The 24,405-nt window shown below is 34.6% G+C and overlaps 1 protein-coding gene across 1 annotated transcript in view; it reads left to right on the top strand.

Annotated features, from left to right (window-relative positions):
- Nucleotides 1-15,112, top strand: part of LOC124371964 (RAB11-binding protein RELCH homolog) — a gene marked incomplete at its 5' end in the record, with an annotated part of 77,434 nt that extends 62,322 nt beyond the window's left edge. The window contains 4 exons of the mRNA XM_046830332.1: nt 5,132-5,270; nt 6,497-6,660; nt 14,353-14,460; nt 14,975-15,112. Of these exons, the coding sequence (XP_046686288.1) occupies nt 5,132-5,270; nt 6,497-6,660; nt 14,353-14,439 (390 nt within the window). The remainder of the gene's footprint in view (nt 1-5,131; nt 5,271-6,496; nt 6,661-14,352; nt 14,461-14,974) is intronic.
- Between the last annotated feature and the right edge of the window lie 9,293 nt (nt 15,113-24,405).

Raw genomic sequence — 24,405 nt, 5'->3', positions numbered from 1 at the left:
GCATATACACATCTATTTGCTGAGTTTATCCTATTTTGTATCTCTGGTTCATCTGTGTTTTTATTTGATATTGTGACCCCAAGGTACTTAAAGTTCTCCACTTATTCGAAAACATGCCCATCAATTTGTAGGGGTCCTCCTCTTTGATTTTGATTCCTTCTAAATGTTGTAAAAAAGATTAGGTCAATATCTTTTGTATTTTTGCATATGAGAGACTGTGTCCCCCTTGATACCATAAAAATTATTTATCATGCATACGTAGAGTCAATCCTGAGATACGGTATAGTTTCTGTGGGGCCAATCCTCAAATATCAAGTATGTTTTAAATATCCAAAAAAGAATAATTCGCATAGTTACAAACTCCAACCCACGTAGTTCATGTAGAACTCATTTTGTAAATTTAAAAATTTTAACAGTAATAGGATTGTACATCCATGAAATTTTAACTTATATTCACTTTGAAAAAAATGCTTTGCCAGACCATCTCAGGTTTCAGCATAATTATAATACAAGAAATGGCCTCGTTTTAAGATATCCATCCCATCGCTTAGCTCTTTTTCAAAAAAGTCCTATATATGCGGGGTTGAAGCTGTACAATGGTTTACCTGCGGCATATAAGGAAATGAACCAAAAAGAGTTCAAAGAAAAATTGAAAAATGAACTATTGAACACAGCATTTTATTCATTACAAGAATATTTTGAAAGTGATTTGTATCTTGGTTTTTTAGGATAAGTATTTTATTTTCTCTGTAATTGTAAATTAATACTAATTGACCTTATTAAATTTTCATAAGGTTTGACGATGCACCTGTTTTCTATGTGTATGTACATATTGTAAACGTCTTGTGCAAATAAAGTATGTCTATGTCCCAAAAGGTACACAGTCCCGACCATTAATTCTTACTGAGCCTCTTGACTCTGTGACACTCATCTTAACTAAGTTTATTAATTTTCTCGGGATGCCAAATTTATCTAGTTGTGTCCACAACTCCTTTCTGATTATGCTATCGTATGCTTTTTGAAAGTCAATAAATATGGCAAAAAATTCTTTATTATATTCCCAGTATTTAGCTAATATTTCTTTGAAAATGAAAATCTGATTTGTGGTTGATCTGCCCTTTATGAACCCTGCCTGTTCTTCCCTGATTATTTCATTTGTATAATGTTCAAGTTGGTTTAATACAATTTTGGATAAAACTTTATATGGGATGCTGAGTAGTGAGATGCCTCTGTAGTTACCACACTCTTCTTTTTCACCCTTCTTGTGTATATGTATTATTATTGCTTCTTGCCATTCAGCTGGCATTTCTTCTTTCTCCCAAATACGAAGTATTAGTTTCCATAGATTTTCCACTATTATTTCTCCTCCTTTCTTCAAGAATTCTGCTGTTATTTCATCCTTCCCAGGAGCTTTGTTGGACTTTAGCGCTTTGACTGCATCCTTTACTTCTTCTATGGTTGGCGGTTCTATATTTGGTTGAACATGATAGTATTCACCAACTTGCTCTTCGTCCCTAGTTTGGTCCTCTACATTTAGTAGCTCGCAAAAGTATTCTCTCCATCTTTCTATAACTTTTATACTTTCTGTCACCAACTCTCCATTTCTGTTTTTACCCCATATGGGGTAAAACCTCTTTTGAAGAATCTTATTTTCCTGTAGAAGTCCTTTGCGTTATTTGCTGTATTATCTTCCTCAGCCTTGTCAAGCAATCTATGCAGATACAGTCTTTTTTTCCGCCTCAGCAACTTGTTTGCCTCCCTATTTGCTTCATTATAGCTTTCTCTATCCTCTACCCTGTTACTATTCATCCACGTTATTTTCCTTTTAACTCGGTCTTTCAGAGCTTGCTCGCATTCCTGATCAAACCATGGTTTTTTGTTTCTCTTCTTCCTACTACCACATACCTCTTCTGCTGTGTTCAGAACTACTTCCTTAAAATTAGCCCATTTGGCATCCATAGTTTCACTGTTCTCCATGTCTTCCAGGGCTTTAAATCTATTCTCCAGTTTCAGTTTGAATTCATCAGCATTATGCTTAAGCTCAAGTCTACCCACTTCTATTCTTCTTTCTTGCTTTACTTCCTTTCTTCTCTGGATTGCTATTCGCTGACACATTCCGCACCCCTAATGCTTCGAACATCAGTTATACTACTTTTGTGCCTTTGGTCTGTGATCACGTGGTCAATTTGGTTTTTTGTTGTTCCACCAGGTGATGTCCATGTATATTTGTGTGTATATCTTTTCTTGGGAACATCGTGCTTACTATTTTATATTCATTTGCAATTGCAAAACTTGCCAGTCTGGTTCCATTGTCGTTTAATTCTTGGTGCAGGCTCTCTTTTCCAATAGCAGGTCTCCAGACTTCTTCTCTTCCTACTTTGGCATTTGCATCCCCTAAAATAATCTTCATATCAAAACTTGGTAACCTACCCACCAGTTCGTCCAGATCGTCTTTCTGTTTGAACTAAGAAAAAACTTTCTTAGTTTGATTATTTGTCAACATTCACTTTGTACTGTATTTACCATTTTGTTTTGGTGAAAGTTGTATGTATGTGGTACAGAATAAATTGTTTGTAAAAGTATTTTTGATCATACCCTATATAGCAAATTGCAGTGCCATCTGCATATGCCTCGATACCTGCATACGAGATTACCTGCCTCTTAAAATTGACTGTACTTAATATGTCATTACGTATATAAATTATACAAAATGATGCTATTTTATATATTTTAAGGAAATATCTGTATCAAATTATGTTAAGCTATTTAGTAAAAGAAGACATATAGCAAAATTTCTTTAATTTATCTTGTGGACAAATAAATCTTAAGGTATTATTAAAAATTAAACAGAACGAGTTTTCTTTGATAAGACATATCTTTGAGGAATTTACAGGTTGAAATATTCTGGTAAGGTAAATTGAGCTAACATAAAGAATGCTATGTAATAACTTATTTTTGTTCTTGTCACTATATTATGTACACAGTGTAAATTGTCCAGAAAGTAGATTACGTTTTGCTCTGTAGCCGCTAGGAGCGAAACTATCACAGCCATTTTGATGTCAGGGGGTTTCTCTGTTCAGTGGTTATCCAGCTGTGCTATTGAGAGGTTACTGTTGCTCCTTGTTTTACAATAGCAGTTTAAAAAGTGCAATGCAGTTGAAAATCTTGTGAGTTGTGAAGAGTGGTCGGTTTCTGTTCAGTGGTTATCCAGCTGTGCTATTGAGAGGTTACTGTTGCTCCTTGTTTTATAATAGCAGTTTAACACGTTCGCTGCTGCAAAACGGACAACCATACACGACGAGTGCTGAGAGCACACTGACTGGGTTTCTAAACAATGGCGCTGTGCAGTAGATCTACGTCATGCGCGCCTGGCGCGAGGCAGCCGTGCAGTAGATCTACCGCAACCGCATTGAACGTGTTAAAAAGTGCAATGCAGTTGAAAATCTTGTGAGTTGTGAAGAGTGGTCGGTTTCTGTTCAGTGGTTATCCAGCCGTGCTATTGAGAGGTTACTGTTGCTCCTTGTTTTACAATAGCAGTTTAAAAAGTGCAATGCACTTGAAAATCTTGTGAGTTGTGACGAGTGGTCGGTCTCTGTTCAGTGGTTATCCAGCCGTGCTATTGAGAGGTTACTGTTGCTCCTTGTTTTACAATAGCAGTTTAAAAAGTGCAATGCACTTGAAAATCTTGTGAGTTGTGAAAAGTGGTCGGTCTCTGTTCAGTGGTTATCCAGCCGTGCTATTGAGAGGTTACTGTTGCTCCTTGTTTTACAATAGCAGTTTTAAAAAGTGCAATGCACTTGAAAATCTTGTGAGTTGTGAAGAGTGGTCGGTCTCTGTTCAGTGGTTATCCAGCCGTGCTATTGAGAGGTTACTGTTGCTCCTTGTTTTACAATAGCAGTTTAAAATGTGCAATGCAGTTGAAAATCCTGTGAGTTGTGAAGAGTGGTCGGTCTCTGTTCAGTGGTTATCCAGCCGTGCTATTGAGAGGTTACTGTTGCTCCTTGTTTTACTATAGCAGTTTAAAATGTGCAATGCAGTTAAAAATCCTGTGAGTTGTGAAGAGTGGTCGGTCTCTGTTCAGTGGTTATCCAGCCGTGCTATTTGGAGGTTACTGTTGCTCCTTGTTTTACAATAGCAGTTTAAAAAGTGCAATGCAGTTGAAAATCTTGTGAGTTGTGAAGAGTGGTCGGTTTCTGTTCAGTGGTTATCCAGCCGTGCTATTGAGAGGTTACTGTTGCTCCTTGTTTGACAATAGCAGTTTAAAATGTGCAATGCAGTTAAAAAATCCTGTGAGTTGTGAAGAGTGGTTGGTAATATGGTTTTTTATTGGCTAAGCACAATAAACCAATTGTAATTTATCACCAACTCTGTGAAGTTTATGGGAATAGTATAGATTGAGTGCGTCAGTGATGCATTAAGTTTAAAAGTAGCAGAACTAATGTGCATGATGACAAATGAAGTAAACGGCCAAGCATTGTGACCGATGAAATTGTCTCTAAAGTCGATTAGAATATTAAAGAAAACCGCTAATTCACAATAACAGAACTCTCATTTAGTTTTCCACAAATTTTAAGGAGTTTGTTAAACGAAATTGTTATGCTGAAGTTACAGTACCATTAATTTTGTGTAAGACCGACCACACACGGAAAACCAGACTCTTGGATGCTTTTAAGTGGGAGGTGTTTCCATATCCGCCTTACAGTCTGGTCCATGCTACCGACTACCACCTGTTTCCAGCAATGATCTGGCTTGCGACGCTATGCTTTGATGTCAACATAGAACTGTAGGAGGGTGTGACTACCCGGTTAAAGTCTCAGGCAGCAGAATTTTATAACGCTAGAATTTAAAAACTAGTTCACTACTACGATAAGTTTCTAAATTTGTGAAGTGACTATGTTGCAAAATAGTATTTTGGTGCCACTTTCAAATTTATACAATACTACTATTTATACAATGTAATCTACTTACTGGATAGCAATTGGATGAATAATGAGATTTACCTTTGAACTTAGTTGCAAGGTATCTTTCGCTTCCGTTTATTACTATCTATCTCTCCTTACCTAATAAAGCATTTTAGGATTGTCAGACATTGGCAAGCAAATCCTGACAAGACTTTACCTTCGTTTGACAGGTAGAGGATAAAACGTACTTTCAACTGCAATCACTTCTCAGTGACCCAACGGCCCGAGACAGTCACCCGGCACTGCTACAGCTGGTGGCAACACTGGGTTGCATCGTGTCCCGGTGTGACAGTTGGTTCCGAGACGATGGTGAGTAACTAGTAATTATTACTACATAGTACAGGTGGTGGCAACACTGGGTCGCATCGAGTCCCGGTGTGTGACAGTTGGTTCCGAGACGATGGTGAGTAACTAGTAATTATTGCTACATAGTACAGGTGGTGGCAACACTGGGTCGCATCGTGTCCCGGTGTGACAGTTGGTTCCGAGACGATGGTGAGTAACTAGTAATTATTACTACATAGTACAGGTGGTGGCAACACTGGGTCGCATCGTGTCCCGGTGTGACAGTTGGTTCCGAGACGATGGTGAGTAACTAGTAATTATTACTACATAGTACAGGTGGTGGCAACACTGGGTCGCATCGAGTCCCGGTGTGACAGTTGGTTCCGAGACGATGGTGAGTAACTAGTAATTATTAGTATATAGTACAGGTGGTGGCAACACTGGGTCGCATCGTGTCCTGGTGTGACAGTTGATTCCGAGACGATGGTGAGTAACTAGTAATTATTACTACATAGTACAGGTGGTGGCAACACTGGGTCGCATCGTGTCCTGGTGTGAAACTTGGTTCTGAGACGATGGTAACTATTAACTATTTGCTACAGAGTACAGCTGGGTTTGTTGCGAATTCTGATCAGAATTTTTTTATAATCGTCTCAAACCTATTGTGTCATGGAAAATTAAACAAGCTTTTAAAATTTTTATTGTGATCCAAATCTAGAACTTTTATTGGATACTTTGACTGAAAACTGGTACTTTGGAATGATTTGCATGTCAGCAATAATTTAATGGGTCACTTAATCAATCCAGGACAAACCATTGATATTTAAGCACAGATCAGTTGCTGTTGTTAAATTAAAATTTGTATTCCTCCCAAAAAGTGAGTGATTAGCATTTCAGCTTATCACTGGAGTCAAAGCTCTGTTTTGATTTTGGTGTGTTGATATGCTAAACCTTGGAGGAATTCATGTCTTCGTGTTTTTTTGGTTCATGTGACAAGCAGAATCAGTGGAGAATAGTAGAATAGTTCCTATTGACTGAAGCATTGATGTGTGTATTATACTGATTATTAAATATCTATGTAGCAGAACAAATCTTGTGAGATGAAAGTTTGTGAAGAGATGCAACTAACTGAGAACAACTACAGAAAAACTATAATCTTTTTCTAGACATAAATGGTTTATGCCACACTTTTTAGATCACATTCAATTTAGATTTAAGTATTGTGATTGACATTGGCTGTGTTGTCACAGTTGTGGTACCGCAGCTGGCAGCTACGGCCCGCGTACACGCTACAGCTAACCAACCAGAGCCGGCGGTTGGACCTAGCGTTAGCGCTGGTGCAAGCCTTCAACAACGCAGTCTACTGCTCGCTCTCCAAGAGTACCATCACGACAGCTCTCATACCTGGTCTCAGGTCAGTGGCCATCTAGAGGTGTAGACCACCCTTGTGCTCACTGGCTAAATATAAATATTGAAAAAATTAGGCATAAACATTTTAAATTGCAAAATGTGTTGGATGTAAATAATAGTAAAAATTAAAAACAAATTGAAGTTCCCCTTTGATGTGCATAGAAGTATCATCAAAACTCTTATGATAATTTATGAGAAAATTCTTTTTTCTCAAAGTAGGTTGCTTTTTTACGTAGAAATACTTTTAAATTTAAAATGTCAAACATATATTTAATAATTATCAAGGTATATTAGCAGATAACATACACACACAACAAATTTAAGTAAATGATTGGAGTGGTTAAGCTTGTTTGTATGTAAACCAGGCATAATTTTTTTATCTTGTATAGCGAAACCAGTTGTAATAAAATTTCAGTACTACCAACACACAGTTTGGTGTGGAAAGAAAATTAATAAGTAACGTTCAAGAAAGAGGTTATAACAAACCTCTTGTTAATTGTTAACAAGTTGTGCCTCAATTATCAAATATCAATTAGTTCAAAATTAAGGATAAGACATGAAACCAACAATATGAGAAAATAGAATTGTTACAGAACATATTATGGTTTGTATTTTACTACATTAAAAATGTAATTGATCCTTTACGATTGATGACATTGCCAATTAAGTAAAAAATGGAAGTATGCATGGAAATCTTACAGAGCATTTGAATTTAGGTGACATTTGTGCAAGTTGGATTTGATGGCTGTTGGCAAATGATCAGAGGTTGTCAGAAAAGACATTTGCGAAAGGTTTTAAAACTGATTCCAACCAAATCAAAATCATTTATTTGTCATGGATATTTACGATTATCAAGAATAGTCAGAACTGCTATATATAATACAACTAAATGCTAAACGTAATCAAAAAATGTGTTTATATTATCAGTGTGATAATTAATCTGACTGACTAGTAGAAACTAAGCAACAGATTATAATGTCAATACTCTGGATGTGGTTTACTGGTATGGGTGGGTGGGACAAAACAATTCAGAGTGAATAAAAAAAAAGTTTTTTTACAAGGAAATTTCTAAGCTTATTTTTAAAAGATGAAAGGGAATGGCTGGGTTAAAAATAATCTTGCAATATATTATAAACTTTAGGTCCTAGATATTCTACTGATTTTTGGAACATGTTATTATTATGATGGGGTACAATCAAACTGTTTTTATTTCTGGTAGAATATATATGACTGTGGCTAGGAAAATCTTGAATATGTTTAAAAGTGTAAACTTATACAGAGTAGATCAAAATGGAGAAAAGGTTATGACACGTTTTTCGGATAGTCACCTACCGACAGCTCTCCCTGCTTTCAAGGCAAAACACAAGACGAATAGTCCTTTTTTGCAATTTGAAGATCCTTTTTAACAAAGGAGGTGAGGCTGTTACCCATAAAATCACGTTGTATGACATCACAGAGGAAAAGTAGCCATGGTATAATACCATTTTTAGTGTACTACAATTCAGGAGATTGGAAAGATACCCAGTTGAGCTTAGAGCAAAGGGGTTCGACATGCTGACTCAAAGAAAAACTCAGTATCCAAATGAAAACTCAAAAAATTGACTGAATCAACCTGAGTGATGTCAACCTCGTGTAAAGCAACAACGCTCTTAGAAACTGCCTGAGATCGAATGTGAAGAACGGAAATGTTTTCAACGTTGAGGAATAAGTCGTTACTAATGAACCAAGAATTTATTTCGTTTATTATAGAGTTAATCCTATTGAAGAGTCTGCCTGAATGATGATTGTAGTATCATCAGCGTATTAAGTAACGCAAGCTTCAGGGGGACAAGAAGTGTAGTTGTTCACATTTAATGCAAAGAGAAGAGGCCCCAAAATAGAACCTACAGGAACACCCATGGAGACCTCAATGAAATCTGACTTTGCTGTGGCAAAAAAGTTAGCAACCTGAACACTCCGGTAACGATTTGAAAGGTAAGACTTCAACCACTGTAGTGGACAGCCTTTAACCCTGGAACTGGCCATCATTTTTCCCAAAATGGCAGGCACTTTTTCGTGATTTTGTAAGGGTTTTGTATTTTAATCACTGCTCATCTATTTTTTAAGATAAAAACATTTTAAAAACATCAATGTCTTTAGAAATAAATGCAGTTTCCCAAAAAAATATTAAAGATTGAATCATTTAATATACTTTTATTTTTTTACAGATTATCGTAAAAATATTAGTACAGAATAAATTTTTCTCAAAATGTATAGCACCCTCTCAGGTAATATGAAAGTTTTTAGAATAATTTTAAAATACACAAAAGTTTGCTTATGTACCTCAATTTCAAATTACAAAAAAAATATTTAGGTAAAAGAAGTTTATTGGTACTTTTGGATAATATATCTATAAAAAACTACAAAAATCTGAAAAAAGTTTGTATAGCACTATTATGTATACCATTGTGACATTTTGGAATTTATTGGATGAACAAATATTTTTTTCTAAGAGATAAACATATGTAGAAGAGGAAAATATGATATTTATAGAAGTTTACATTGTATAAGATATATTTATATATGGCAAGAAACTTTTTTTTAATTTTTACAAAAGTCAAAATTGTGAAATAAATGCCTAACTTTTTTAGCTAACAATTTTCTTTTCATCCAAATATTATTTACAAAGATAGTACGTTTATTGAAGTTTAAAAAAATGTACAACAATGTATTTTTATCTATTTTTTTGTTTAAAAAAATAAAACAAGCTATGGTCATAGAAATAAAACGCTAATACCCTCAGAAAAAGTAAAAAAAAAACTTTTTTACTTTTATAATAAATACCTTTGCATAAATTTAAATCAAAATTTAATTTTAATTAAAATTAAGTTGTCTACAAAATAATAAAACACTGAACCTACGTGAACATAGGCTTATTATCAGTTTCACAAAAATCCAACCTATTTGCTAAAACTTAACCTAACCTCTACATTTTTCACTTCACTAATTAAAAAAAAAAACAATAAACAAACTTTTATTTATACACACTAAATAAAGAAAAGTCTAAAATATCCAAATAAATAGCAAGCGATACACTAATACCGGCAATGGCGCAATAACAACAAAGAAATCAACACGGCAACCATGCGATGCGCTGTTCCTCTCTACTGGCTGAGTCGGTGATTGCGCAACAGAACAAAAATAAAATACTAGTTCATAGTCTTCGTTGTCTATTATACTGTTGCTTAGAGCAATTCTTCTTCTTTGTTTTGGTATGATTTTCACTATTTCCAGACAACAATAAAGTAACAAAAATAACAAAATTTAATGAAGCTATTTTCGACGCATTAGGCATTTTGGGATTTTACAAAACACGAGCTTTTTCAAACGCTTATTTTAAAAACATTTATTTTCCTACTGGCTATAAAAGATGTTCATGAAAGCCAAGAATACACTGTTTTCAATGACGACACTTACGATCGTGTAGACCGTAAACTCACGATAGGGAATTTTTACAAACATACGGTAATTTTAGCGTGTTCGGAAATTACGCAAACAAATGGCAATCGGAAATGTGAACATCCAAGTTTAGAATTTTATAATGAAAGATTTAACTTAACTATAGAGCGTTTTATGATATAATATGAAACCTTGAATCTTTATCTTTAGACTTACGTATGTTTTACTTCAAACAAAGTAAAAATAGACTTGCTGTGAGAGATCATATTACGACATAGTTAATGCGTCGAAAATAGCTTAGTGCCATTTTGAAACTGCAGTTAATGCGTCGATAATCGCTTAAAGCCAGTTGCAGGGTTAACACATTCACGACGTAGGTGATAACTACCTTCGTAATTAAGTGGCGTGTTGATATCGGTAAAATCTGTCAGAAATGCGTATTTTGTTTTTTTGCTTAAATCACTCGACAGCAGTTATAAAATATGTGCAAAACTATCAAAAACGTAAATTAAACCATTTTTTGATGAACTTTTTATACATATATGTGCGTGTACCACGTGTGTGGTACACGACGCGCTGAACTAATAAGACATTAATCTACCGCGTCGTGTACCACACGTGGTACATGTGTTGCTTCTAACCTGCGTCTAGGTCTAGCTAGACATTTAGCGAGCATCGTTTGGCGCGCTTTTGTCTTTCTTCTGTCAGTCTGCTTCGTTAATTTGTAGGTTACCACTGCTAGTGACTGGGTTGTGTGTTGAATTGAAAGTTATTTTTGTGGTCGTTTCGTAGTGGAAATTGTAATAAAATGGACGAAACAAGAGATCGATGATGCTCTTGAAGGCCACAGTGATAGTGAACTTACTGATTTTTTCTGTGTCGGGGAGCGAATACTTACCATCTGAAGCAGATAGTGAGGATTCAATGCAGACGGTAATGATGAGGAACTTGATGCAAATGAAGTAAGTCATGCATTAAATATCGAAGAAAATGTAATTGTTACTTCAGATGACGTAAGCCTTCAGAATGCAGTTCTTTATTTCTCACAAAATATAAGCTTAAGTGATGAATTAGGTTTAAATATTTATGAAAATAATACAAGATCAGAATTAGAAGAAAACCTTATCAGGAAAATAATGAAACCGCCAATGGCAATGTGCCCGAAACTGATGATGGGCCAAATGGTGAAACTGAAACAAGTACCGGTAATGATGACGATGGTAATGAGTGGGATGACATAAAGAGTACTGTTAGACAATTTCCCTATACTGACAATGAAGGGTTAGTATATGATTTTGACATATCAAATCCTGTAACAGTATTAGAGCAGTTTTTAACAGACGATATTATTAACCTCATCGTAGAAGAAACAAACCGATATGCCCGGCAAGATATTTCAAACAATATCCCCAAACAGAGGTCTTTTATGAGGCAGTGGATTGACTGTACTAGTGGAGAAATAAAACAATTTCTAGGGATTTTGATTGTGATGGGGAATGTGCCCTTTGCCTCAAAATAAGGTTTTACTGGTCAAATGACACCATGTTTAAAAATGACTTCATAAAACAGGCTATGAAGAGAGAGCGGTTTGAAATGCTTCTTCGATGTCTTCATTTTCATAATAATGAAGAAGCAGTAGGTGAAGAACCCAGGATGAAAAAGCTCCAAAATCTGCAGGTCATGTTAAATTGATAGATTCAAAGCTGGTCAGGATTCCAGGTGAAACTGTAGTTATAGATGAGACCATGGTCCCGTGGAGAGGCAGGCTTAATTTCCGGCAGTACTTGCCGGACAAATCACACAAATATGGTGTGAAAATATACAAGCTTTGTTCTCCTGATGGCTATACCTGCAAGTTCAAAAATATACGTAGGTAAAGGTGACATTACATCTGGAAAAGGCCACAAACAAAAAATAATGCTGCATCTTATTCATGATTTCTTAGGCCACGGCCGTTTGCTGTACGCTGATAATTATTACAACAGCGATCGAGTTAGCTGAGGCCTTGCTTAAAAGAAAAACTTACCTTTGTGGTACCTTGAGAAAGGATTTGAAGTCCAATCCGAAGACTGTTATAAGCAAGAAATTGAAAAAGGGTGAAGTGTATGCGCAGGGAGAGAACAAACAAGGTGTAAAAGTAATCAGCTGGGTCGAGACAAGAGGCGAGTAAACTTGATAAGTACTCGACCTGAGGATGGGGACAACTTATTGCCAGTAAAAAAAACCAATAGAAATAACGAACCAATCATGAAACCTAGCTGTGTTTTAGCTTACAATGATGCCAAAAAGGGCGTAGACGTATCAGACCAAATGAGTTCGTATTATAGCCCATTGAGAAAAAAAAACATCTAAATGGTACAAGAAGGTTGCACTAGAGTTATTGCTGGGTACATGTGTTGTGAACGCCTTTGTGGTATTCAACAGTGTTAGGGAAAAGAAAGCTAAATGGGATATGCTAAAATTCCGATCTGTTTTGGCAAGAAAGCTTGTAGAGGAAAACAGTAAACTGTAATCCTGCTTCTAACCAACTCTCAACACCTCCGATTTCAGGTAATCTTATTTATAACTAGTGTATTTCATTTAAATTATATAAATCTGAATCCGTATTGTTTTAGGAAAACAGATCAAATAGTTTACACGTAAATTAGGCCTCAAAGTCTGTACAAACAATTTTAATTATAAGCTTCTTGAACATTTGACTTTAACCATATTTTCAACATTTAATGTGCTGTTTTCAGCAAGACGATTACCTACTCAAAAACACGAATTAGTTAAGAGTGATGGCCTTGCTAAGCAATCAAGAAAACGATGTTTACCTTGCTATGAGTCTCTAGTTGCCTGTCATGGAACAACAGAAGCCAGGAAAAACGTTGCAAAGAGAGTTACAACTTTCTGCAAAGACTGCACAGATAATCCAGCGATGTGTTTGGACTGTTTCAATAACAAACATTAGACGAAAAAATGTCATGTAGATTTAGAGTTTTTTTAATACTTAAGTTATTTTCATTACTTTATTTCAATTTACGAAGTATTTGTTAGGTTAGACTTGTCACTTTCTGCAGATTAAACTCATAACTTATAACGTGAGCAACTTTTTTAATCTACCCGTAATAATAACTACTCTAAATGTATGAACATATATTAAGTTTAAGAACATAAAGGTTTACAGGTTTATCTTTGCTGATAGGCTTATTAGCTATCACAACACGGCAAACAAACTATTCAGATACTATGCAATTTTTTTACACCAATTTTGGGAAAAGAAAAAACGAGTTTGCATTGAATGAAAAATATTATAAGAGTTTTTATAGATGGGCGTTAGACTGAAATGTAGAACCTTCTAGGCAAACGTTAGTTTCAGAGAGCCATTTGAAAATGCATTGTTCGTGTACCACGGGTGGTACATGACGCGCTGCTGTAATGTGGGCCGTGCGCCACACGTTGGTACACGACGCGCTCGTGAGAAGATCGCCGTGTACCACACGTGGCGCACGTCGTCGTGAATGTGTTAATGCCATAGATCTCCGGCTTATTAAGAAGTTTCAGATGGTTAACTGTGTCGAATGCTCTACCAAGATCGCAAAAAAACACCAGTTACGTGATTTTGATTGTTGACATGGGAAAAACATATTTAGAAAATTGAGCGACAGCATCAGTGCTAGACTTAAATCCAAATTTAATGTTACTCAAAATGGAATTCCTGAGTAAGAAGTCAGTGAGTCTGGCATGAGTAAGACTTTCAAAGACTTTACTGAAAGTTGGCAAAATAGATATGTGATGGTACTCTTGAAGAGAAGACCTACATTCTTTCTTGACCGAACCGGGATGACCTTAGAGAGCTTCATATCCATCGGAAACTTTCCTTGAAGGGAAATTCCCCAAACCTGAAATTCTGTGTACCCTGAGGTTATCATTATCATGACCGCTTTGCGTAAGCACTTGCAGGTTATCACAGAATTATCAGTTCTCAAGACATCATTATTGCCAATACATCAAATGATGGCCAAACGATAAAAATACGAAAAACCACTGCAAGATGGATACACAAAGCAAAGAATGTCATCCAATTATATCATTTGAGACACTTCGCTGAAGGAGGATTAAGTTTCATTGAGTTTTTTTGGGAACAATGCTGCTTCAATTAATCTTGTAGAAAACCTCTGTGAAAATGAGGAAATATATTTAGGAACCTAAATTCTAATGAAATGTTCCACACCCACAGAAATGCATAATGTACTAAAACATGATTTCTTTGCAGGTACCTAGAGCAGGTGTGCAGTCAGTCGCTGACCAGTCATCACGAGACAGTGCTCAGCATGATACAGGAGGCGGAGTCTCGCTCTGATACAGCCAAGCCCATAGAGAGGTGAATATATTCAGTTGTACTATCTTTCCACAGAATATGCCGTTTTCATTATAAAATACTTGAGAAGCACATGATTTTTACAATAATGTATTATATGTCCAATAATTACTGGCTCTGGAAATCTAGGCAGATTGAATTGTCGAATCCTAGACAATATATTCTCAAATCCAAATCTTTTTTGAAGATTTATTGGATTTAAAATTGAGCTTTGACGCATTCATATAGGAAACATCTATTCTCGTATCATCATATATTTCTTGATCAATTTAAATATTGTTTTAGAATATTTGGTATCAAAAAGTTTGTTACAAAATTTTAAAAATGTCGAAACATTCTTTAACAAGTGATTTTTTTAGTTACAACACTTCTTACACCTCCCACCTGAGTGTAGTAATTAACTCGTATAATTAATTTTGTATACTGGGTATCTATCTTGAATCACTGAAAGTACTTTAAGTACCTTTTTCCTTAATATCTACAGAGAATAAATAAATATATGAATAATTTATTTCAGATCCAGCAGTACACTAAGCCTGGCAATGGCCACATCAAATGTTGGGCAAGGAATGGAGGACGTGAAGAATAGAGTTACCAAAATATTCCAGACGCCCATCTCCAGGCCTACCAACCTTCCCAATCTGCAAAGTATAAATAATATCTTCCGTAAAAAGTAATTCATGGGTGAAAACCGAAGTTAGTGTTATAACTGTTACTCATGGTTCTGATTTTACAACTTATTGTTTTCTCTTATCCAGACGAGACTGGTTTAGTGTAAATCCTGTAACTGTCCTGGGTTGTGATAGCCAAAGTTGGGACATTTTAGTATAACGACTTATTTTAATGTTTATAAAGTGAAAGGTTGTTTAGTATTGCACATAGTTTTTTTACTACTTACGCAACGTGTGTGTCAGTTTATTGTAACATATATTCAGTTGTACCGAAAACAATAAGTATGAATTCCCTACCGATTTAGCCTTATTTACTATTCAACTGGTATCCGTTTAGTTTTGATGGTGGAGTTAACTGCTTTTTAGAACACCAATATCTTAATTTAAACCTATAAATTGTTTGTGTGGTTCTGTTCGTCAAGGTTTCCATTTTCACTGTCATGCTAAAATGGGCAGTAAAAGATCGTCTTAAAAAGCCTTTCCAGGAGAATTGGGTTTATGATGAAATGAAGTCAATGCTATCTTTAGACAACTTTCTTCTGCAAGCTCTACCCTTTTTGTACTGTGCAATAAGAGGACATTTGCAGCAAAAATACATTTTTACCTTTCTTTGTGCTCTCAGATCTGCTTTTAAACCCTCAGTTTTGGACCATCAAGAATGGTAAACTGGAAGTATTGAGTGTATCCAACTTGGCTATATTCTTGCCCAACTTTTCTTGTGTGCAATAATTGTTATTTGCTGGAATTTGGAATGATCCAGAAAAAGGACATAGACCTGGCTAACTAAGTGGTTTCAATTACTAGACCTGGCTAACTAAGTGGTTTCAATTACTACTTTAAGTTTATTATCTGTCGGCTAACTGACTACACATGATCTGCTGGAATTTATCCTTTGCCTCTGCTCTTTACTTATGCTTGGTGCGTTTTTTGCAAAAAAAACAGGATCTGCAACAGAAGACTTCCATATCCTTACCAAACCAGCAGCAGCACTTTTCTAATTTATCCTCCAACAGTGAATTAATGTCACTGCAGAGGTCAAAAAATTTGCGGCCAGCTTCCACAGAGCTTGGTGTGCATCGGACTATGGGTGAATTCAGGGAAACAACTGTGTTGAAGCCAAATCATGGGAGTAATGGATAAAAGCATCTCATACTATAATGGTGGGCAGATGGTTTAGAATCTTCCTCTGAACAAGAAATTACAAAACAATTTGGATCATTTCATACAATATTTACATGTTCTTATTGTATAATTTACCTGAAATCCTCCACTCTATATCATATTTAGATTTGAAAGCACTGGCAAATGAATACAAATTTTCCAACATTAATTTTATTATTGCAAGGCCTTTCGGAATCAATGATTCCACTATGAGGCATTTCTGAAGTTGCCTGATAATGGAATCATTGATTCTAAGAAGCCTTGCAATAATAAAATTAATATTGGAAAATTTGTATTCATTTACAAATAGTTTTTTGTAGTGCTTCATTTAAACTTTTTCCAATGCTCCAAGGTTCTTCATATTTAGATTTCTTAAAACTAATAATTTAATTGTGTTGACATGTTACCTATACACTTATACTAAAGACAAAGTCAGATAAGATAACCTGAAAGTTTAAAACATGGTTGAATTTTATATTGCTTCTTTTTGTGAAATGTGATTTATTTTGTATTAAAAACGTGTTTTTGGCGTTTCCTTTGCGTAGAAAGTTAACTGAGAAGTACTGTGCTCACACCATAGTACATAAGAATGACTGACACTCATGTATACCATGTTTTTAAGCGATATCCAAGATATTCGCTTCAAAACACAAGGACATAATAAGGCATTTTAGTAATGTTTTCAATGGATTGTTTGGTGCTGTTCCAAAATTACCTTCGGCCTTACTCCATCCACCAAAACCATATCGGCTCTCTCCTTTACTAGGCAAGGCCTACAGTACTCAATTGATCTCATTGAGCTCTTAGAGCAACTAAAATTACACACTAAGGAAGTTTTTACTTCAAAAAATATTTTACTTGAAAACTGCATTTCATTGTTTCTACACATTTCGAGAGTTTTGAAAAAATCTAGGGTTTTGGACACGACATGGATTCTTTTAGTTTCAATATAATTATAATCACAAGACCTCGTTTAAGAATCGTTAACACTATTTTAAAAATAAAAAAAGAACAAATATTTACCAATTGGATAATGCACGTCAAATGTCGTCAAAATTGTTTTTCAATTTGTTTGCTCAAGTCATTGCTTACACAGTCTAGCACAGTGATGGGCATTTTTTTGCAAAAACCTCTGTTGTGTTCAGAATGTCTCAAAATATACTTCCACTGAAAACAAAAACACTATCTCTAGATCACAAAAATAATTTCTCCTGTACTGTGTTGTATTAGTAGAAAATTAATAATATAAATATTGACAGACTGAAGTGTTACACCCCAAAGAATTATTTTTCAAAACACTGAGCGTGCATGCAACACTTTGCAACCCCCCACCTCAATTCTGCCCTCAATTCAGGGGCTCATCCGAGGAGTTGCCTCAAACTGTAAAAGAATCCATTGCTTCATAATTCCATTGTAAAACTGATTAGAGAATTAAGAAAATGAGGTTGATATGGAATTGTTTGTATAGTATGAACTAGATGTTCTTTTCTTTGAGGGTTAATTTGAATTGCACTCTCTAGTCCATAGATTCTTACGCATTTCCAAGTGCACATGGTAATAATTTCATACATATGTTTTACCATTTTTATGTTTTTCTTTTTTACTGCAAGGGCCATCCAGAAAGTAACTTTTGGTGTGGCAGGAGAACGGGAGGACTACTACCTTTTTGTCTTCCCTGCTTCGGTAAAGCACAGCAGTGCACGATTCTCCCTGCTTGTGCATTGTTAAAAATGTGTGCTGTCATTTAAAATCCCATCAGTTATTGAGTTTATGGAAAAATTATGAGGGATTCGATTTTTGTTGAAATTTTTTGATTTCTTGAAAATTTGAAGAAGTTTACTGCACGAGATTGTGACAACAACTTGACAATCACAATCGTCGTGCCAGATTGAATCAAAGTCTGGGTTGAAGTCACAAACAGCAAAGGTCTAACAACAGTGGGATTGAAAAGTTAAACACTCTAATAAAAGTGCCTCAAGGTGTCTCATGTGGCCTCAGTGTGCTCTGTATGGCTTCAACAATTCTGTATACTGTATAGAAAAATGGCATTAGAGTGAGGCTACGAAACATATTACAATTTAGTTCATGTTTTTGTTGTGTTCATGTTGTTTGGTTCATGTATTGTTACTTTCTGGATAATCCTACTACATAATAATAGTACATGTAATAGTGAGAATAATAAAGACGTGTTATATATGTGTTGAAAGATATTGTAAATATTTTGAAATATCATTCTAATAATATAGCTTCTTTTGTATATTGTATAATGAATCAATATTTTTATAGAACATCAATTAGTTATTGGACTTGGCAGCTCATGCATGTTATAAAATGAATATAAAGATATTTTTTATTCCCTTTTATTACAGTAATTATGTACTTAATTGTATATTTCAGTATTATATTTTTAATAAATTGTTGTGTTTTTTAATATGTTGTTTTATTTCTCCTAAAAGAATACCATGTTTACATATTAAATAGAATGAATAGAGATTTTGATGGTACTTTTTCTCGTATCAAAAATTTGTCAAAAAGTAATTGCATCTATTTTAAATATTGTAGTACACATAAAATGTAATCTAATGCAATCGATTGAAAAAAAGTCTTATCTTTGGTGTATTAATAAGCCCTGCAACAGGCAGGCATATTTGGGGAAGAACGTAAACATAATACTCCTTGTGACGCAAAGTTAGTTATATGTGTACTTAAACTAACAGTAAAGTTTTGAAGAATACATGATATTAAGTAAGTCATCTCTGTCATTTTGTTTTTAAATTTTCACAAAGACAGTAAAATAATTGTAACAATAAAAAAGTTGTACTTTTGGCCTCAAAAGATAGTACATTTTAGGAAAACTTCAGATTATGTATCATATGAAAAATATATTACTGAACAGTAAAACTGTATTATAAATATATGTATCTTATTTTTGGCACAATAATTTTTTAAAATTTTTTTATAAAAATCTACAATGAAAAAAATTATTTTCATATTTTAATGCATTACAGATTTAATTTTTAAGAAAAAACTAACCCTATTGACAATGTGTTTTGCACTGTACTGTGTCTAATGACAATACAGAATTTGATTTGATCTGAATTGTGGCAGCGCTCATTAGATTAAATTAAATTTGAAAATAAAGCGCCATTAGGGTGAACATTACCGATCTTGCCACTCAGAGGGTTAGTGGAAATTAAAATTTCCTGTCACATTTCCAGTTCAAAAAATTTTGCATGTGATTTGGCTTTTTGAAGATTATTTTGATTTCATGCCTACTTAAAACACTTTTTAATCCTAAACTGGCATGCTAAATATGCCTTAACAGGTGCAGATTTGGACCTCTTGTGCAGAGTTAAACAAAAACTTTACTGCAAAAGCAGTTACTATGTAAAACACAAAGTGGATGTATAAGTACACTATTTGAGTCCTCCTCCGTAGACTAATGGTTATAGTCTCGGCTCTCTAACCGAGAGATCACGGGTTCAAATCCCGGGGAAGTCCAATCATGTACTTTGACAATGAAAAAACCAGTGCACTTCGAAGCCGGCATAGCTAAGACGCTGAGGCTTCTTTTTTTTTTTTGTTCTCTTAGGACAAGAAGCTTATAAATTACATTTAGTCCTGTAAGAACCTTTGTGCTGCTTCCGGAGTGACAGGATATTCAGGATGGGTAAGGTTAGGGAGTAGGGGCCGCCTCCTATCGAGATCCATGAGGAAAAAATTAGGGCACTACATCTCAAAGTCATGTCTTCCCAGAAGAAGGGAAGGCCAGCTCTGAACCAGCCTCTCCAGTCAAAGTAGACAGGGGGTGGCACACCCTTGTTGAGGTTAGCAAAAACCTCTGAGGTTAGGGAACAAACCCTACCAACTCCAAAAGTCATCTCCCACAGTAAATTAGACCTATCGAATTGCCCATGAACCCCAGAATCTCGACATTTGCGGTTAGTGATGTGCCACTCCTGGACATCATAAGGTAGCCCAGATTGAAGTGACACATTGGCTTTTGCTGCGTCTAGTGTGGGTTCAACTGGAAGGTATAAACCAGCCAGAAGTGATCCCTGCTGGGTACACGCTAAGGTTTAAATGAGATTAAAAAAAAACTATTTTATTATAAAAGAAATGAAAATTGGGTTTACCTTATATTCATGGATGTGTGATACTGCTCCCAAGTAGAAACTTTTATTTTCTAGTAACATTTTTTTTTATTTTCTGCAGCCCATAGAAATCAATACTTTCAATTTAAAAATCCAAAATATACAATAAATCCAGGTTGTTATACTGATCAGGAAAATGTCTTCATAACACAGAACGAAAACAAAATAAAACTAAACAAAACAGAATCCAGCTGTCTTGAACAGTAACAGCTGTTAAACTTCACAGCGTGTCAGGCATCTTTAGCTTTTGACAGACAGTAAAATATAAAGACACGTTTAAGTATAAAAGTGAGTACATTAAAAGAAAGCATGGAATCGGCCAATTACAGCGATATAACTTTTATTACGATTTGAATGAAGTTGCTAAAGGCAACGTAATTAGCAAATGATTTGTACTCAAATTACGACTCTGCCAGTTCACGGTAGGAAAACGTGTTATAAATTACAACTATGCTAGTAACAGGGTTAAGGACTCTCGAGGTAAAAAGAAAGAAACGTGTGACTACTTTTAAATATTTTTATTTATGGAGCCTAACAACGTACAAATGGGTGTGGCTAATACAAACAGGGCTAGGATGGGGTGGGGAGGGGAGGGGTATGAATGTCTTACTAACACCAAATAAACCATATATTGCTTATTCACAGGGGCAGGGGAAGACCTAACATCGGAGACAATATTTACAGAAGAGTAACAGAAATGTGAACAGTCCTGTTCCTACTCGACTCGGCATACGGTTCAGAACTAGCATCTAAGCATACGACTTAAATTTTTGGTGTTACTAACGATAATATGTTGATGCATATGAGATTTTGTACACTACTAGAAGTAAGCATTGCTTTAAGTACTAGAATCAAACCGGGTGTCATCATGGGTAGCGGTCTTTACTACAACAAACCAAGTGAATACTGTGAAGAGAAAGCAAATATAAATGCTACCAAGCGGTGATGATAAATAATACGTACAAGTGTTTCAGATTTAACAAAAATAAATGAGACAATTCATGTCCGTACGAGTTATTTTAAGTGAGGTACTCTTACTCATTATGATTGGGTTAAACACTATCTACATGTGGACTACAGTTATCTTGCTCCTCATATAGGACAATATGAAACTACACAAGTATATTCTGAAAAATAAATTAAGGTACAGGATCATCCTTTGTACAGTTTTACATGCCACTGGCAACGATACTACCTGATGTCGACACTCAATCAAGGCGATGTAAAAGTAATAAAAACAAACTGTAAAACTACGTAAAGATGAGTTGCAATATATAAAACGCGTAAAAAATACAGAAACAAATAAAAAGTTCAAACAACCGAAGATATGCTTATTCGATATAATTAATTATTAACTATTTCTATTACCACAAGTAAGAGTTAAGCTCATATATCTCTTTACGATTGAGTCCAAAAACATAAACAAGTTTTTGTATTTCATAAACACTGACACTTGCTACAAAATTACAGTGGAGTCGTCAACAATGTATTCTAAGGCTACGGTTAGTTAAATTACGTGAGTAGGCTATGTCACTTCCTAACATTGGCTTGAGTATAAACTAAACAGATGGAACAGAAAAGGCATTCGTTCTGGTTATGACAAGAGGATGATAGAAATAGTAGCTTATCGGTCAGACTTGTTGGAGATCTCTGGAAAAACAAGTTTTTGTGAGGTCAATGACCACTTTCTTCACCAGAAGAAAATGGATTGAAGCTCACAAATTTTCAAACATTTCCTGTACATATTTATCTCTTATAGTGTCTCCGAATATACTTGTGAAGGGCATTTCTGAATTCTTACCTGATATTTTAATAGTTTATTCCTGAAGACATACAAAAAGACACTTAGTGTGATAATTTTGCATGGATATACATGCGATATTAAGAATTAACTTAGAGCTAAAATATAGAATGGGTTGTCTAAAAGTCCCAGGATGCCTTGATGAAGTTTTAGTAGTCAGTTAAAAAAACAAAACTCTGCAAATCAATATAATTTAGAATTTAAAAAAAAATGTTGTTTATGCCATCAGGGTCTCTTTCATCTCCTTAAAGTAGATGTTATGTAAGGAGTCGATTAAAATTTATTTTATTTTAGCAAATTTTATGAGGAAGACAATGAAATAAAAAAGTAAAATTTTAAGTAACCATTAGTGGCTAATTTTAATTTTGAAATGCTGCAAACCAAATAATCTGTGATTCTGAACATGTAATTTCATTTTAAAAATAGATTTTAAAACAACGAAAACTAAAATATTTTGTGTCATACAAATTGTAGTCCTCTCAAAAAATATAGGTTTAAAAACAATTTTGAGAGGGTGATGGTTCTAAAGTAAAAACAATATTTCTGGGATTTTATATATGACAAATCTATTTTAGTCTTCTGCATCCAAAATTAATTTTCTCAGTTCGCCTTTTTAACAAACTTGATGTATTAAATTGCACGAATATTTAGTTTACAACGTTAAAAAAAAACTTAAAAATAAATGCTGTTTTGTTCTTGGTTGTCCATATTAGGGGTTTTCCTCACCAAAACTATTCAAAATACCTATACTCAGACTAAATATTTTCCACTTAAAACTGAATTTAAACGCAACAATGTGCTGAAGACGTGAAGCATCACTGATGGTAGTCCTAAATGAATGTGCTAAGTTTCATTTTATTAAATCTAATCACAAAAAAGTCTAACACTTTTGGACAACCAGTTGTGCAACCTAAATGTACGTGTTTTGTTTTTACTGGGATTCAAATGGAAAATTTGTTGGAACTTTTTTTAAGTGTCAATAAAAATCAATACAACGCAAAACAAAAAAGTGCTCCAAAATAATTGAGAAAATGCTTATTAACTACTGACTCGACCAACATTAGGTTGCAGAACAGCAATAAAATTTATTTAATCAATTATTTTTAAGCAAATTTGATTAAAACTAGTATTGATTTTTGTCAATAACACAAAAACAAAAAAATGTTTTTTGTCGTTAATTTTTACCATAATTTTGGTTAAGTTTTCTCTATTAAATTGGTCTTTATAAACTGCCTTAAAACATCTAAAAAGAATTTGAACACCCTTCACAAGTAAGCCTATAACTATCAATCCTCTTTAACCGTAATAATAAGTAGAATACAATAATAAAATATAAACAAGAGTCAGAATTAACCCCTTACCTACAGGTTTTGTTAGCCCTGCGACGGTGAGACACAGCATGTGTGTTTTTATCTAGCATGATTTTATTACAGTAACTGATGAAATAAGGTTCAAGTTGCCCGACTAAACAGAGCATAAAAAGATTCCGCAAAACTTCTTGGTTTTCTCATTAGTCCCTCCACGACAATTTTAAGACACAAAAAATGAATTTTACTGCCAATGGATCTTGTTGAAGAACTCGTTAGAGCATCACTAGGTAGCAGCACCAAACAACCAATATCGGACAGTTATTGCATCATGCTTATTTTTCTTTTGCAGCAATGACTTAACAGTTCGGTAAACAAAAACAAGAACATTATGATGCAAACATGAAGTTTCATGCGTAACACTAGAGATTCATCGTGATGCCAGCAGTAAGGGGTTAACGTTTACATATTGTGATCTCATATACTCACGAGTAATAAAATAAAACTGTACAATAAGTAAAAACATCAAACCGAGAGTTGTATTTATGTAGCCTTAATCAACATAAAAAATCTAGAAGGCTTTACATTGAGAACATAATTATGTAAATCCAAACCTTCATATTATATTAATGTAAAAGTCTTAAATTTACATTGTTCTACTCAGTTGGATATTTTTATACCATCAGAAAAAGTTAAACTATTTTATTTTAAGAAAGTAATTGTACTTGGGTATTTCATTCATAAAATAGATACACTGTGTGTGTGTACACATGTGTTTAAGATACATTTCCTAAAGTGTATTTAAATTGTCTCTAAATTCTTACTATATTTTAATCAATGCAATTTCTTCTTAC

The sequence above is a fragment of the Homalodisca vitripennis genome, unplaced genomic scaffold (genome assembly GCF_021130785.1).
Source record: "Homalodisca vitripennis isolate AUS2020 unplaced genomic scaffold, UT_GWSS_2.1 ScUCBcl_2328;HRSCAF=6962, whole genome shotgun sequence".
NCBI lineage: Eukaryota > Metazoa > Arthropoda > Insecta > Hemiptera > Cicadellidae > Homalodisca > Homalodisca vitripennis.
This window is presented reverse-complemented; position numbering and strand designations above follow the sequence as displayed.